The sequence below is a fragment of the Merops nubicus genome, unplaced genomic scaffold (genome assembly GCF_000691845.1).
Source record: "Merops nubicus isolate BGI_N331 unplaced genomic scaffold, ASM69184v1 scaffold5317, whole genome shotgun sequence".
In the NCBI taxonomy this organism is placed as follows: domain Eukaryota; kingdom Metazoa; phylum Chordata; class Aves; order Coraciiformes; family Meropidae; genus Merops; species Merops nubicus.
Genome location: NW_008618185.1, coordinates 28,157 through 44,477, shown reverse-complemented (window position 1 = coordinate 44,477; position 16,321 = coordinate 28,157). Strand labels below are relative to the sequence as shown.

At 37.1% G+C, this 16,321-nt stretch overlaps 1 protein-coding gene across 1 annotated transcript in view; it reads left to right on the top strand.

Moving 5' to 3' along the window:
- The window catches only part of LOC103775876 (cadherin-like and PC-esterase domain-containing protein 1), a gene marked incomplete at its 3' end in the record, with an annotated part of 47,855 nt that overhangs the window by 21,379 nt on the left and 10,155 nt on the right, over positions 1–16,321 (top strand). The window contains exons 3-4 of the mRNA XM_008943350.1: positions 1,516–1,633; positions 8,035–8,171. Coding sequence (XP_008941598.1) covers positions 1,516–1,633; positions 8,035–8,171 — 255 coding nt within the window. The remainder of the gene's footprint in view (positions 1–1,515; positions 1,634–8,034; positions 8,172–16,321) is intronic.

Here is a 16,321-nt window from a genome sequence, read left to right as displayed (position 1 = left end):
CCTGCTGAAAAAAAGTGGCAATAGCACCAATTTGGGCAATGCAGTATGGAAGATGATTATTTTTACAAAGTAATTTGGAGAGAGATTCAGCTGAACTAATTTAGGTATATACCTCTGAATTGTTCAAAACTCTTACTGCAGCTGAGGGAGAAGCTTTTTTAGAATGTGATTAATTTTTCCTGGAGTCATCATGTAAAACAGATGAAAAATGTATCCTAGGACTGCAATTTCTCTGCAGAAATGATAAAGGAAAACTAGAAGGAGCAACTCATGCAGCCATATATACCGTAGTTGTCAAAAATTATCAAAAGAATTGCCCAATGTCACAAATGTTGTTTTGAGATTACATCAATTAAAACCATAAAGTACAAAGTTGATGTAAGCCATTACTTAAAATGTAAGAAACGACATGTGCTAAAAATTACTGTAAGGAATCACTATTTATTAGGATATTTTGTCTGAAAATCTTAAGAGCTGGTGGCACCTCTGTCTATCAGTACTGAATAACAGTCAGAATTTCTAAAAGCCTCTAACACTTTTCCCTTATGAATTTTAGGAAAGCCAATTTCAAATTGATTGGTTGATATTCCAGGTTGTTACTGTTAATTTTTTGGCATCTGTCATTAATTAATTCTCATATACATTTCTGCTAATGCCTATAAAATTTATGGGAAATCATCGAAATGTGAGCAACTCATCTCCTTATGAAGTGTATTTTCAGTGTATGCCATTGCATTAGCAGTCTCTAGTTCTTTACTACGTTCTCTTGATTTAATAACCAGTCCATATTTCTGTATCCAAGCATAAAGATAGATAAAATATTTCCATGTTGATTGTGGGTCTTAGTGAGCTCTTCTTTAACTAGAATGTGAAAAAAAAAAAAGGTCAGATTCTTTTCTATGAAGAAAATTGATTGAAAGGTTATTTTTTTAAAATGTAAAATGTCCATTATTTACATTGCATTGGTGTCTGAGGTTTACTACGGATCACATCTCACATGAAGACCCACAAGAAGATTGTATTTATATTTACATTAAATCCTTTCCTTCAGTACACCTAATAAGTTTTTGTAACTGCTCTACTAACTCAAACATTTCCCCTTGAAATTTTTCTGTTCTCTTTCACTGAGGGCATTTAATCACAGAAATGTATTCTGTATGGCTGCAGATATGCATACAAAGTTGCTGGGTGCTATAGGCAGAGATTGTACAGTAAGTAGAGACAACGTGACATACATGAATGTTATATATGTTTGCCTTAATAAATTTTCTTATATCTCTAGCAAATGTACTATTTCATACCTTTGCTGTGGATTGGGATAATTTATTATACAAGCATTGCCTGAATGGAAAAAAGGATTCTAAATTTCATATTAAATATATATATTGAAGGATGAATGAACTGTGGAACCAACCCCAAATAACTTTTTTCCTCTTTAGATGTCCTTGAAAATTATTTCAAAGTCATATGGATAGGTGCAGTACTGCCATTTTCACAAATTTTATTTTAATTCAGGATTGTGGCTCTCGAATTCGTCCAGAGGAGTCCTGTGGTTTGCAGCCTCTGTCTCATGAATACCTCTCAGCAATTTCAGAGACGGTGACTAAGACCTGTGAAGCTGGAGACATGAAAGGTTTGTACCTAATCTGCTTCCTTCTGAAATTACCTCATGCACCTCATCAAAGTAAAACTAGAAACAGGGTTTCCTCTTTTCTATGGACATACACTAACCTACATACAGTAAATTTAATTAATCACTTATAATAGTTACAGATTTTAAAAATCAGGTTAATTAGTTTATGTGCCAGCTTTTTTCTTTAATGAGTTTCTAATCAACAATCTACCACTGCTTGTGTTACTGTCATGTAGCCTTCAAAAGCCATTGGTTTCTATCAAAACCATTTTTAAAAAATGCTTTATTCTAAATGGAAGGAATTATCTACTCAGAATTAGCTTTAGAAAATGAGCATATTTTGATCTATTAGAATTTTATACTTCCATATTTTATTGCAAACAAAACCAGTTTAGAGTTTCAAACAATAAAGTATGTGTTTTTACATATACCCATACCTTAAATAACAAGATGGACAAATCAAACATTATACAACAATCAATAAAATTAAGACATCTCTTTGGTTTAGTGAGAACCCAGATGACAACAAATTGTCAGACAGCCATTCATGTTTAGGTCATAGCTGCACAAAGTTTTATGCAAGTGTGCTTTAACCAATCTGAATAATCCACAGGACCACTGAGGTATGCACTCTTACCGATTGCTTAAGTTGTTGGCGGACTAGACAATAAGTAATTTTGTTCAGTTCTTTATTAGACAAGTGAAAAAATAACCCAATGCTCCTGTATGATCTACTAAAACAACTGTATTTTTTTATCTTCTCATAGATAGGTGCAGCTTCTCACTGCATTGAATGTACACAAACTCATGATAATCAATACAAAATAAAAGGAATGTGGGAACTGCCTGAATCCATTGCTTCATGTAAAACAGAGGCATATATTAATTTTGTGTTAAATTAAGGGAATGCACAAAGGAGGTGCTGTTGTACCCAGCAGCATATTTTAATCACACAGCAAGTAGAGAATCATAAAGAGGCACAACCCATCCTATGCTACCATAACAAGACAGAAAGTTCCTGACGGAAAGCCAAAACCAAATCCACAGAAGAGTTCTTCTAGAGGGGCAGACAATCTGTTTCTTCTGATATATAACATGCTTCTTTCAAATACTTCTGAAATGAAGCTGAATGTAAAATATCTTCTATAGCCTTATTGTAACTAACGTACACAGTTAAAATGAAACAAACTTTAGGAGATGTAGTCTCAAAGGACAAGTATATTAAACAGGGAAGAATAATTTCTGTTTATGAAGCAAAGATTGTTAAGAGGTGTCTAATAAGCCTAGAGCTGGGGTTTGTAGTATCTGGCAACAAGTGGCTGTATAGTTTTAATGTACGTCACAACTTCCAGCTGGAGCTTGAAAGCATGGCTTTTTGTGGAAAAATCATTCCAAATTTGTAGCAACCAAATGACAGCCCAATCCCAGCAGTGAATGTTTTTCTAAAACATATGAGAGCAATTGCAAATTTCCAACTAATGCAGCAGCATCTCTTTTACTCAAATAAGTTAAATTTTCAGAGAAGCCAAGTGATGTCATTTTCTCTCAGTAGAAAACTCGAAAACTTCCACAGAAGTAAGGCAGGGTCATGCACTGTTCTTATGGCAGGGAACAGTGTAGTTGGGCAGGGATACTGAGGTACTTTCATAGCAAAATTTGTCTATGCTGGCAAAATCTTGCAAATATGCAGTTAATTTACACCATTTCTTTCTCTCTTTTTAAAAAATCAATAAATAGAAATTGGATAATTCAACAAGGGAAGTTTCTCTCATTCTATCTTGTTTAGATCATGGAATTAAATTATGATCTTTATAGAAACAAAAATCCCTTTTCCTTCAGAAATTCCCCTTTCATTCAACAGGGTGTGAACCAGGCTGTCATAGGAAAATCAGCTCTTTGTTCAGTATTGATGTATTGTCAAAAATACAGAAGTGAACAAGCATTATCTTTTTGACTCCTCAGAGAGAGAGAGAGAGTTGATAGAGACCATGAGAACCCGAAGTTGTGCTAAATTCCTGCAGGTGAATAAGGCTTCTGCAGCCTGTGGGAGCTTGTTTTGCAGTTACAAAATCTGATGGGTAAGAGACCACAGCTTCATTTCCAACGTTCTGCCTCGCTCTGTGACATGTATGTTTTAGTTGCATCCCACTTTCTACACTTTCTAGAACTATATTCAGTTCAGCATAACTCTGTACAAGCTCTCTCTTTGCATTCAACAGCTGTGTGGGTTTTGGTCCAACATAAACTGCTGTTCAACCAAATGAGCACCTTTTTAAAAGTCTTCAGGTACCAAATAGACACCATATGTAAAAGTAAATGAGTCATAGACCAACAAGCTATTTTTAGCATCCATTTAGGTTAAATATTTAAATTTTGAGCTATCTGTTTAGTATTTTTTTTTTCTTTTTATATGGATAATTTCTGGGCACTATAGAAAAATTTAGATTTTGATCTTGAAAGCAAAATATGGGTATTTGTGTCTATGACAGTGGAAAGCTTGAATAAAAGTAAAAGATGCTGAAAGAAGAAACAAAACTAATTAAGTGAACAGCTTTTGAGCTATCTGTTTAGTATTTCTTTTTCTTTTTATATGGATAATTTCTGGGCACTATAGAAAAATTTAGATTTTGATCTTGAAAGCAAAATATGGGTATTTGTGTCTATGACAGTGGAAAGGTTGAATAAAAGATGCTGAAAGAAGAAACAAAGCTAATTATGTGAACAGCCTTTACAGGTTAAAACTTTTAAGTTTAGACTAACATTTTTAAAATTTATGGCAAACACTCACAACAAATTTTTTTTAAAAAAATTATTTCTTCTCATGCCATTTTAGGAGACCAGTTTTTGGGACTACTGGCAGCGTTTAATCTCATATCTTAAGTAGAAGATTTATGTATGCAACTGAAAAGCTACTCTAATAAGCCAAAAACCTAGTTCGCTTTCACCCTTTCTGTGGAAAATTTCTATTTCCATGCTTTCATAAAACTTTTGTTTTACCAGTTTTTAATTTGTGAATAAAGTAACAGCACTAACTCTTTTCTGCCCTCTTTCATTGAGTGGTAGGTAATCTTCCCCTTGCCTAGTAAAGCCAGTGCTATCTTTTTTAGCTGAAGCACCACAAAAAGGAGGCTGACTGAAATGGTGCTGAAAGCTGCATTGTGTGCTGCAACCTTATATAAACAGATTAAAAAACAATTTATAATTGCAATAGAAAATAAGCTTGACTGCCAAACTAATGTTGATTGTTTGCAATTTTTCACTGTTAACTGTTGTCTTCTATTATAGATGAAATTAATTTTATCTTTTAACACAGTCCTGTTTTTGAAGGTTAAGTGTGCAATGGCTAATTTGTGATGTTACAATAGGAAAAGTTCTTAATAATTGGATTGAAAATGCATAAATTTAAATGCATAATTTAAAAAGCTACGCAAATATAAAAATTGAAACTATTCTGTTGCCATTAAATGTCGGTGCTTCCTATAAATATGAACTTATCTCCATATATTCTTATTCTCTAATTTGCCACTAACCTTTGGCTTATGCCAGAAGTGGATCTATTTTTGTCTTAATGTATCTAGAGAGATATTGAATATAAAGCAAACTATTTGAAAGAATATTTTCAAATGACGCTTAGCACTTTCAGTTGCCAAAGTTTAAATTTTTATTGTTCAGATGTGTCAGCTCCTCAATATTCATTTTATATAGTTCTACTTTTCTAGTTTATTACCTAGAACCAAATCAACTCGTAAATGTATACAACATTAAGAAGAAAATTCCATAAAATGAGGGATCTCAGATGTTATAAACATTGCCAGAGCTTTTATGTATTTGGTTTGAAAGAAAAATTACAATGTCAGGAAAACAACTACCCAGTTTTTATATAATTTTTAAATATAAACCACTGGCCAAACCAACTTTCAAATCGTTTGTGAAGAAATCTATAGCAGTGGTAGTCTCTGAGTCCAGACCTCAAACCAGCTAACCATTCTGGCCCTGCTCTGATGCCCAGAAGGCACGAAGCAGTAAAAGGTGCTTGCACAGCACCTATGGCTGTGTTATCTGAGACATGCCACTGCTGTGAAGCTGGGCATGTCCCTTTAGCCATGGATTGCAAAGGGGGTGAAGAGGGAGATATGCAGGATCAAAGCATGCCTGGTTCCGGTGGTGGCCAGGAGGTCACAACCTGGAGCAAAGGACCTCAAAAACAAGGGAAGTCCAGCTTGAAAAAGGGATTCACAACAGCCAGCTCTGGAGTCTGTAAGAAAGAGGAATTGTCTAAATTCAGCCCTCAGTTTCCCAGCTGAGCAGGATATTCCACTGGAAGAGCACTCCCTGATCCAGCACCTGGTTATACACTTTGTACCTTTAAATAAAGATTCACTTTAACCCCTAGATAAAAGGCCTACATAGGATCTTGCCCAGGGTCCAACATTTAGGTCTCTCTTCTCCTGAAAAAATTATCAGCCTGCAATCACATGGTTTTCCTGTCCTAAAGAATTTTGAACTTTAAAGTGGTCCTCAGCTGGTAAGAAGAGTGGGGAATGGTGTCCTTAAGGACAAACAGCTAGGTGATTAAGGCACAGAAAATACAAATTTGAAAATCCTCTGAGCAAGGTGCACTGGGCAGCTCTGTTTCTCTGCTTGCACCCTACCACCAAGGTCCTCCTCATCCCCCTTCCTCCATGCTGAACTTGGCTACTTGCCCAGTGGCAGCCTTCAGGAAGCACCCACACCCATCAGAACCACTGCCCCACACCATGGCAAAGTCAGTGTCGGGGCTTTTGTTCAGGTTTAGTTTGCCATTATTTGCTCCACACCATCTGGCAGTGTGGCTGAGGGTGATGTGAGCGTGTTCTGCACTGGGCAGAAGTAGTGGCAGCTGTGCAGGTTAGAGAGCAGCTGGAGCTACATGGTCATAGCACTGTGGGATATATTCTGTCCTTAGATGTTCCAGTATGAGCTCCCATACAAACAATTCTTGATGCTTTTATAGAGAAGGACTTCTTTATCTGCTGAGACAACTCATCCTGCCACTTACCAAAACATTTGCTTGGGACTTTTGCTCAATGCAAGCACAGGCTGCCTCCCTGGAAATTCCCATGCTCCTGTGGTAGCAGCTGATTCTCCCAAGGCCATGGGATCCTGCAGGGTTGCTTCACTCAGCCTCCCACTCAGTCCTTGGCCTGATAAATGTCCACAGAGAGCAGCCTTGGCTTTTTGCTGTGACTTCTCTGCCACAGCAATCTATCACACACTGCCAAGCACACAAAGCTGGCAGCTGAGCTACTGGCTAGTAGCAGTGATGGTCACAAACTCTAAGGCAAGGTCTGCTCTGCAGACATTTGCTTTTGGAGCCATCCACTGAGCTGCAGCAAGGCACCCAGTTGTGCTAAGGAGGTCTGATAGCATTCAGACAAGGACCTGGGAGCCTCTGTGCTCTTCCTTGTGTAATGGCTTTAATCAGAGCAAAAGCAGGTTTTGCTGGCAGACCTGCATAGACATTGGGAAATATTATCAGGATGGTGCACTTTTATGGGCTAGAAAAAAGTGTTTCTTGTGTTAAACTGAATATAAAGGCAACTCAAATGTTTCCTGTCTTCCTTCAGAGGTTAAATCTCTCAGAATTCCAGTAGGATTTTGCAAATGAATAGCTTTAGAAAACCAAAATAATAAAAACATTCAAATTTAGGTAAGAGATGCATAAAATCCACTGACTTTTGGTAATCCCTTCTTATGTTCCTAGCCTGAAAAATCATTTTTGAAAATAGACATCAGGCTCAACATAGAGCCTGAATGAATAACCACACATGGGTTATTCGTCTCACTTTACTTTTACCTTCTGAAATTTATATGCATAGTCTGGAACAGTCCTTTGAATTCTCACAAATTAAAGAAATCAGTATTTTTCAAAGGAAAGTCATCCTCTCTCTTGCTTCATTTTTCTACCAAGGGGCTCTCAAAGACTAGCTTCAACCAGCCACCCAACTCTTAGGTGTGTAGTTGTAGATGAGAATGAATCTCATTTTTAGACATTTCTGAATGTGAACATTTTCTTTTTGCATTCAGATAGCTCACACCCTTCCCCTTTCTCATATTTCTTCTGTGGAGAAAGGACAACCTGCTGTGAGAAAAGCAACAGAAATTAAGAAATGAGCCCACAAATAATTGTCATATTTGAGCATTTGCAGCCCTTTCAGGGAAAGGAAAAACTCCCACTCTAGCTAAAGGATAAGGGCATGATGCAGAGGAAGGGAAGAGTCCCTTCAAAGGGTTTGGAGGGCATTTAATCTAGGGAAAACTCCCATGAAAAAAAAGCCAACCAAAAATATCTTGATTGTTCTGTGATAAAGCTACTCACAAAAATGCAGAGGTGGTGCTGACATCCCATTGCTGTTTTCCAGGGCAGTGGATTGTCCCTTGCCTCAGCTGTTCTGACAACAGGACCTGTGACTGGAGAGAAATAACGTGGCAGCCCCACGGCTGCCAATACTCCGTGCTAGCCAAGCCTGAGCTCCAGCGCTGTGTGGAGGGCAGAAGGGTATGTAGCAGAATTTACCTTTTAATTTGTTTGTATTTACATGGTCATTAAGTGTTCTGAAACATTAAAAAAAAAAAAAAAAGATGATTGGTGTGTAAGAAATATATAACTGGGAATAGATTCAGATGGAAAACACACAGGGACAAATCCACTAACCATTATACATTAATTTAGCCTCACATGCAGGCACAGTTGTCTGCTGCCATTTCACATAGGAGCTTAGATCACACCAGTGGAGTTTCAAGACCTACAATGCACCCGATTACCAGTGAGACCTGCAGTGAGTACATAAGGACTGTAAATGGAGGCTGGATTTTCATTCTTGTCACAGTTTGTCTCACACAAGAGATGCGAATTGAATTTCTTCTGCTGCATACCTAATGCATGGCATTGCTTGTGCACACTAATCTTACCAAGTCTTCTTGCACATTCTTTTCTTGTAGTGAAGCTTCTAAGGTGATTGCTTGGAAAAACAAGGTCTCCTTAATAAGCATGCTATGACTGTAAAACTGTTGAGAGAGAGCTCTGATCTGAGGCTCAGGTACCTTACTGAGGATACAAGTATCCAGAAAGTAAGTAATTAATTGTTATAAAGATTTGTATAGTGTATTGTCTAGGTAAGAAAATAGTAACTGAAAGTAGCATTTTTATAAAATCTGAGAGCATTTCTGTATAGACAAATACAAAAATAATAGTCTTTCAGTTAACATTTCCTACTTAGTTTCTGGTCGTTTCTTGTCCTTCATGAAGTCTTTCATTGCTGTTTGGCTCTATTTCTGCCTGTGGTTTTCTCCATTATTATAGAGCTGTGGGTTTCTCCTAACATATTTTTCTAAGAAAACGTAGGTTTAAATGACAGAGGAGAAGCTTGGTTTTCTCCTCATGTACAAATCAAGCACTTCTGGATTGACCACAGGAAAAAAAAAAAAAAAAAGTAGAACCTGATAGCTTTGCTTTGGTGTTTAATTTCCATAGACATCAAACTGCTTCAATAAGCAAATACTCTTTGGTCAGACAGTTGAAGGATAGGAGAGGAACAATATTCCACGATGGAAGTGGATTGCCAGGGTATTGTTGGGAGGATTATGTTGACATTGCCACCTCCCGAATCAAAACACTCACATTCACCAGTGCCAAAAACACGACAGCATTTGTTAAGGGTCTGTTAAAACTAAGTCTATGAAATGAATGTTTGTGAGCTTGATTTCCTAATTTAAATTCCATTGTATTCTGACTCTCTGAGATCACTGATCTGTTCTCATGTCAGACGAGAGCCAAATCCTTTGCAATCTACATTAACACCATGTGAAAAAAAATCTCTGTAGAACTAATTGCACTTGTTTCCCATTCCTTATCTTTTGCAGAAGTCTTCTGTCATTGTCTGATAACCTTCACTGCTCTCTAGAAATCTGCTGAATTACTCCTGTTACCTTTGCACAGATGTCCATTTAACTGGTTTATACTTTTAAAGTCATCACACTAACACATGTTCCCCTTTCGGTATATTTCCCCATACCTTTCCCTCTGATGTTATGTTTGCCATTACTTCACAGTGGTTCTAACTTTGTATGGTATTTTGCAGTGCCATTTTTGCTTCTTTCACCAAATAAATAAATGCAGATCCTGCACTAACTAATTGCCTCATGTAAGTAGGACTTCAGAACTAAGAGACTTTCTTCATACCTAAGTCAGATGAGTAAAAAAGGTCCTCTGCTTGGGTGATAAGGTCCTGATTCTGCTTGTGATCAAGGCAAACTTTAGAATTATTTTACACAGTTTAAACAATGTAGTAGAAAAAGGTTTCTTTTTTCAGGTGCTCACTGGGAGACACTTTTCCCTGTCAGTTGTACTCTGTGTTATTATACATGTTTAAGCAACATGAATCTTTTATAAGGGAGCTATTGAGTGGTCAGCAAGACATAATTCTTCTAAATAAATACATTTTTATTACACAAGAGATTTTTAGTGCCTATAAATATTTATATTTCCTAATTTGTGATGTTAGTCTCAAACCATTATATACCATGCCTTTAAGCACTACAGAGATCACTGACTTCTCAAACTAATGACATCATAGTTTCCGTAATAAAATAAGCAGAAGGTTTCAATCTGGAAATGTAAGCAGATGGCAAAAAAAAGCATGAGTACAAAACATAAGGGCAAAAAATCGTCGACCCAAGTAGGGCACTGAGATTATCTAAAATGCTGCTTGATTTATAATGTCATTTGCTGAACTCTGCTAAGAACAACTGAAGTCACTCATGTGTCCACTTCTCAAAATGGGCTCAACTAACCTGTGTGCCCCTGTGTGATGGGTTTTTTTAGTATGCCACAACACTTTGAATATTTAGCTTGTATAACTTCAGCCTGTGTACTTCAAAATCCTTTACAAAGGAGTCCTGTGTCATGTTCTACATCTGAATTCTTGCTTGAACTTTATTCTGAACCAAGGCAATAAAACTTCCATACATCCCACATGATCACTAATCCTTCGTCAGGAAGGCAGAGGTGTATATATCTGTAGCATCTTTGGGTCAAATGAAATCACACCTCCCATCCAAACACTAACAGCCCTCTATGACCAGATTTCAATTCTGAATGTTTTCATTAAAAATTCAGTCATGCAAGACAGACAAAGCATGTAGCAATATTTGTGATTCACTAGGCTGAAGTCTCTGATTTTTGTCCTGGAAAAAATATAATTTGGTTTCAGGATTCTGATCTGCTGGCCTTACTTCTTACAATTAAAATCATCATGATAGGACATTATAAGCAACTTAAGCATCTGTGATTATGTCTTTTCTTTTAAATAGGAGTTGTTAATCTCTATACTGCTGTGAAATTTCAACGACAATAACTGCAGGGTGTTTTCTTATGGTTCTCTATTAGTTTTATATGCAAAAGAAAGGGAAAAAAAATGTTTGTCTTTCTACTTTTAATGAATGTGAAGGGGAGCATGCAATGTGCTAACCACTGCTGTGCTATGTCCCTGATCTAGGTGCCGTTCAGTGACTTATGAAGTACAATGTGAAGTGAATGCTCTTTTTGACTGATGTAACATGTAAACTGTGATGTGACATCTTTTTGGCATGATGGCAAATGTAAAATCAGCTCCATATTTAAGCGCAGTCATGCTGGTTCTCTCATGTTTCATGAAACAACAGTAAAATGTATCATCCAGATATGTCTCTTGCTCATTAATTTCTTTTATGACTTTGTCAATGTTTGTGAAATATGTTTATGGTCACCCAAACAGAGCACTTCTTTCCTATCTGCTTCATAAATAAGGCTTCAGAAATGCTTTCTAATTTGTTTTCTAACTCCAGGCTGCTTTCACGTTTTATATTAAAATTGATTTGTTTTTCAGAGCTCATTTCTAAAATTATCATCTGCTGTCTCTAGAACAGAAATTCATTTTCCCTAGCTATGACTTCCAATTGATTTCACATCATTATTAACTGCTGTTTTAGTTTGTATGCATATAAAACTGTGTTTGAGCTAATTTGTTTCTGTTTCATAAAAACACAAGACCACCTGTAGTGAAACAATAACACCCAGATTGGTGGAGACATGAGAAAGGATATACATCCACAAAAACAGGTCATGAGGCCTTGATTTCGCTTTATGATGTGTTAGCAAGACAAGTCAGCCATATGTTTGCGTTTCAGTCACAGTAAACAGTCAAATTTTGTCGTGTTGAGGTTAAGGTGATTCAGGATGAGTAGATTTTTATCCAGTCCATTTTTTATATCTCCAGTCTTTTCCATTTTAAATTCTAACTCAGGGTAATGAGATGCAGGCTGTGTAGTTCTCAGGGAACTCCACATGTATGTCCTAATCGAATCAAACAACTAAATCATAATAAAAATATTATATCTCTATTATGTTGGGTCAATAAAATCCTCATTATCTGTGGTTAATGAGTTTTTACTCTAAGATTTATACAATTCTATTAAGGCACAATGCTTTGATTTTTTTTTTTTAACTTTAAAAAATGGGTGAAGGAAAAGGGGTTCTAACAGGTAATTATTTATCCAATTAGCAGTATAGAAAGTTGGCCTCAATAGCAAGGGGGATATGTATTTTGTTTATCACTGAGAAATACCACTCAGCATTTAGTCTCATAATAAAGTACCATTGAGTCATGTGTAATTAAGAACAGGAAATATGAAAAGGCAATATTTGCTGAAGTACTTAAAATTCAGCTGTTAAAACAGGAATTTTAACTTATAATTCCTTAATAATATTTTAGAGTTAAGCAGTTTTGGACTTACAGGTGTTTAACTTCCCTAAGCATGGTTAATTTATAATGATAGATCTGGTTAAGAAGTGAATTCCACTATTCTTATACAATCTTTTAAAGACTTTAAGCTATAATGGAATTTTTCACTCAAAAAGTTCTGCCATACAGAAGACACTTAAAACATCTGTCTGCATGAAAGTTGTTGTTCTTTGTCTGGTAAAATTTTAACATTATGTACATCTGATCCTTTATTCATCCTGCAGACTAATGCCCCATTAACCTGAACAGTACATTTCTAAAACTTGTGCCAGGCTGTAAAGAAAATGAGACGTGGAGTATTCTACACACCTGAGCCATCATTTTGCTCATTATTGTCAAAGAGCTAAATACAGAATCATCCCTGGAGCACTTGGTTCAAAACATATTAAATAACACATGGCACACAGAGCTAAAGTAAATTCATGCAACTATATAGAAATGTGGCCATAGCTGCCACACATTCAATTATATTAAAGGACTACTGTAATTCATTGCATCTCTTGGGTTAGTTGAAGGACATAAGTTTTCTCCCTGGGGCTAACCACCTCTCATTTGAGTCCTTCAAGCACTTGCTGAAAATGAAGCTGACTTGCAAAACCTAGACTTTGAAAAACAGTTTCTAATGGCTTGCATGCCACAATAAAATGTGCTTGGCCAGCTCTGCACAAGGGCAGTTTGAAGAGCAGGTAGGATTACCTGCAAATGAACTCCTCCACCTCAATTTATTTATTTATTTTGAAGAAAAGGAACAATTTGTTTATTTTTCCAGGGTTTACTTGTCTCACAGCATGACTGAACCAATAGTTAGAAATAAATTGTTGGATGCAGGCAAGGTCTTAATGAATGAATGCTGGTCTGTGTGGGCAGATTTAATGATGTGCTATGCATCCATTAGCCTGGGATACACTGGATAGAAAGGAAGGCACACCTCTTTTTATCTGAGATCTCTGGACTTATGGGAAAGCATTCTCTTCAGAAACCCAGCACACACAGTCTCCAGAGTGTGACCGCTGATACCCTCCTGTGATGCCTGCAAACAGACTTCAAAGCTCTCCTTCATGGCTAGAGGGCAGGCACCACAGGTTTCACATGCTGCCACCCAAGTTTCAATGACATATCCTTCAGCAATGCTGTGCGTTCACTGTGAAAGACATAACTGGTGTTAAACAGATTTGCTTGATTCCAGTGATACAAGCCTGGTATGTCCCATACATACTTGAATCACCAAAGACTTCTTGGCTGAAAGCTAATATGTTTGCTATAACTGACTGACATCTTTGAGGATGACCTACACTTTGGATCTGGCTTTCCATATAACCACACGCCCACTTTGGCTCGTTTCTCTCTTTGCCACTTACATTGTCTTGACTATTCTCTTAGCAGACCTGTCTCTGAACGTTCAGCTTAATTTCCCCAGTGAAACAACCTCTATTTCTCACCAATGGGATGTTGCCATCTGCCTCATTCTTGACTCATCCTGTTCAGCCACACCTTCTCCTAGGAATAAGTATACATTCCCACGTGGACACTCAGACACTCAATAGTATCAGCTGTCTGATCTAATTTCCTGATCTTCTGCTTTATCTCCTCATAAAAAGCTCCCTTAGGAATGAAAATGGAAATGTTCTGAAACTCAGAACTTACTCCCTCAGAGATGGACTGTGTACAGACTCATCAGTCTTGAGATAATGTTTGAAGAAGAATGTCTGGGCACCCACAGTTTTCTGTTTGGTCCAGTTATACTGACTGCTCCAAATGATTCTGCTCTGACTCCTGTCAGCCTCTTTGTGTTCTCAGAACATCAGGACAACAACAATACTGTTCTAAGGCTCACCTGGTATTTTACATATGGTGCCCAACATCATGGCATTTACAGACAAGAACTGCTGCTTTAAGATATGATTGTACCTAACTTGTCACTCCTGGCACTGGTTTTCTAAATGACTGCACATAGTGCACCTCACCAGCTAAGTACCACAGAGTAGACTTGAAAACTCATTCATGGATCCACTGTTTGTGTGTGTATGTGTATAGGTGTAGAAATTATAAAACCCTACAATGCTAAAGAAGTGTTTAATAGCATGAAGAGTGTGTGTGTGTGCACGTGTGTGCAGAGGGGAGGCTTTGCTCTAATTTTGACATTATTTTTTTTTGAGTCTGATGAGTCAGTCTCAGTCTTTGATGCTCTGCAATGTTTGAGACTGGGAATATTTAGAATGACACCTTCCATTTAAATTTTTAGAAAATATACAGTGTTGAAAAAAGGACATCTGTGCATCATGTTCATTGGCCTTGCCCATGCTTCTTATCCCCTTTAGTTCCATGAAGGGTGTTGTTCTGTTTTTTGAAACCAGTGTTAGATTAGAAGAAATATGGTTAGAAGGATAAAATATCTATCAGAATCTTAGTCATGGCAGAATGAAGAATGAGATAAAAATGTCACATCTGCCCAATCTGTGTGATTAAAAGCTGAATATGCTCCTTTGTAATCAGAAATCCCCCTGTGTAGTGATAAGAAAATGGTATCATGTGCTCTTAGAAGTAGAAGAGAAACAACCTACCATGTTCTACCAACTGCTCTATGCATGTAACCTGGTAGAGCCTATTTGTTATTCTGCTGGTGATGTGCTTTGTTTTGACAGAAATGTTCTCAACCACATGACAAGTTAATGATATCCTCGCCTGTTAATATCTGAGAACTGTTTTTTTAAATAGATATACATCTAGATGTACAGTGATAGACTTATGAAATAGAGATTAAAGAGACACGGATATAGACAGACTGGAGAGATTAAGAGATTTTGCAAGCTAAAATAATTGTTGTTTAAAACCTCAAGTTAACCTACTTTACAATTAGGACATATTGTAAGTATGGACTGTCTTCCTAATCGTAAATAATTGTGTGTATGTTCATGTCTGTTAGAGAAGGAGAAAATATCCAACCAGTCCTTCCAAGGACAGAAGGATCCTTGACTTCTGTGAGTCGTTATGCTTGGTTTAAAGAGGTTTGTTCTGACACAATGTGAAAAGAGTTGGAAGTCTCCTTGAACATGAGAGAAGTGCTTGTGCAGTACAAGCATGAACAGCAGCTCTTTAAGAATTTACTCTATGAAGCAGCTTTGATAGGTCCAGAACAGGAGATAAATGAGCCTCTCTGTGCACAGTGCTTGTTTTAATTTGTTTGCTACCATACATAATCTATCATGGGTTACTCTGCAGCTCACATTGGGCAAGGCATGGGAAGTTCAGGTTCTTGTCATGCTCATTCTTGGCACCATATCAGGGTGCATCCACCTGAAACTGCTTCTGTTCTGTGGGAACCATCAGGCTTATTTTTAATCACAATAGCTTCATAGTGGGAAGTGGAATGAGTTCCTAAAGCTGTGACATTCCGTAAGGGAACAGATAATAAATAGAGATGTTTTAGATGAGAGGACTCCAAGATGCTTTCACCACTAAAATCTCTAAGAGAAGTTTAGAAATGTATTCTTAAACAAATAATGTTATGCAGTCTGATTTTTATTTGCATAACCAAATATTCAAGGTGGAAGTAGTAAAGCATCAAACCCCAAATCAAATTAAAAATCAAATAACAAAATCCCAACTTACAGGGTGCCAACTACCCTGAGTGCTAGAGAAGTTGCACAGTGCTGTGCAGAGAACAGGGCTGTTACTGTGTTATGGCTCCGTGGGGTTTCTGACTCCCAGTTTTAGATTTATGCTCCTCTGTGCGGTTTTCTGGCAGAAGTGACTGTGGTAGTAACTGATTACACACACAGTTTCATTGGCAAAGCACTGTGAACCTGGGTTCTCTTCACCTTCAGTCTCTTGTCATTGCTTACATAGAATCACAGACTCATTTAGGTGG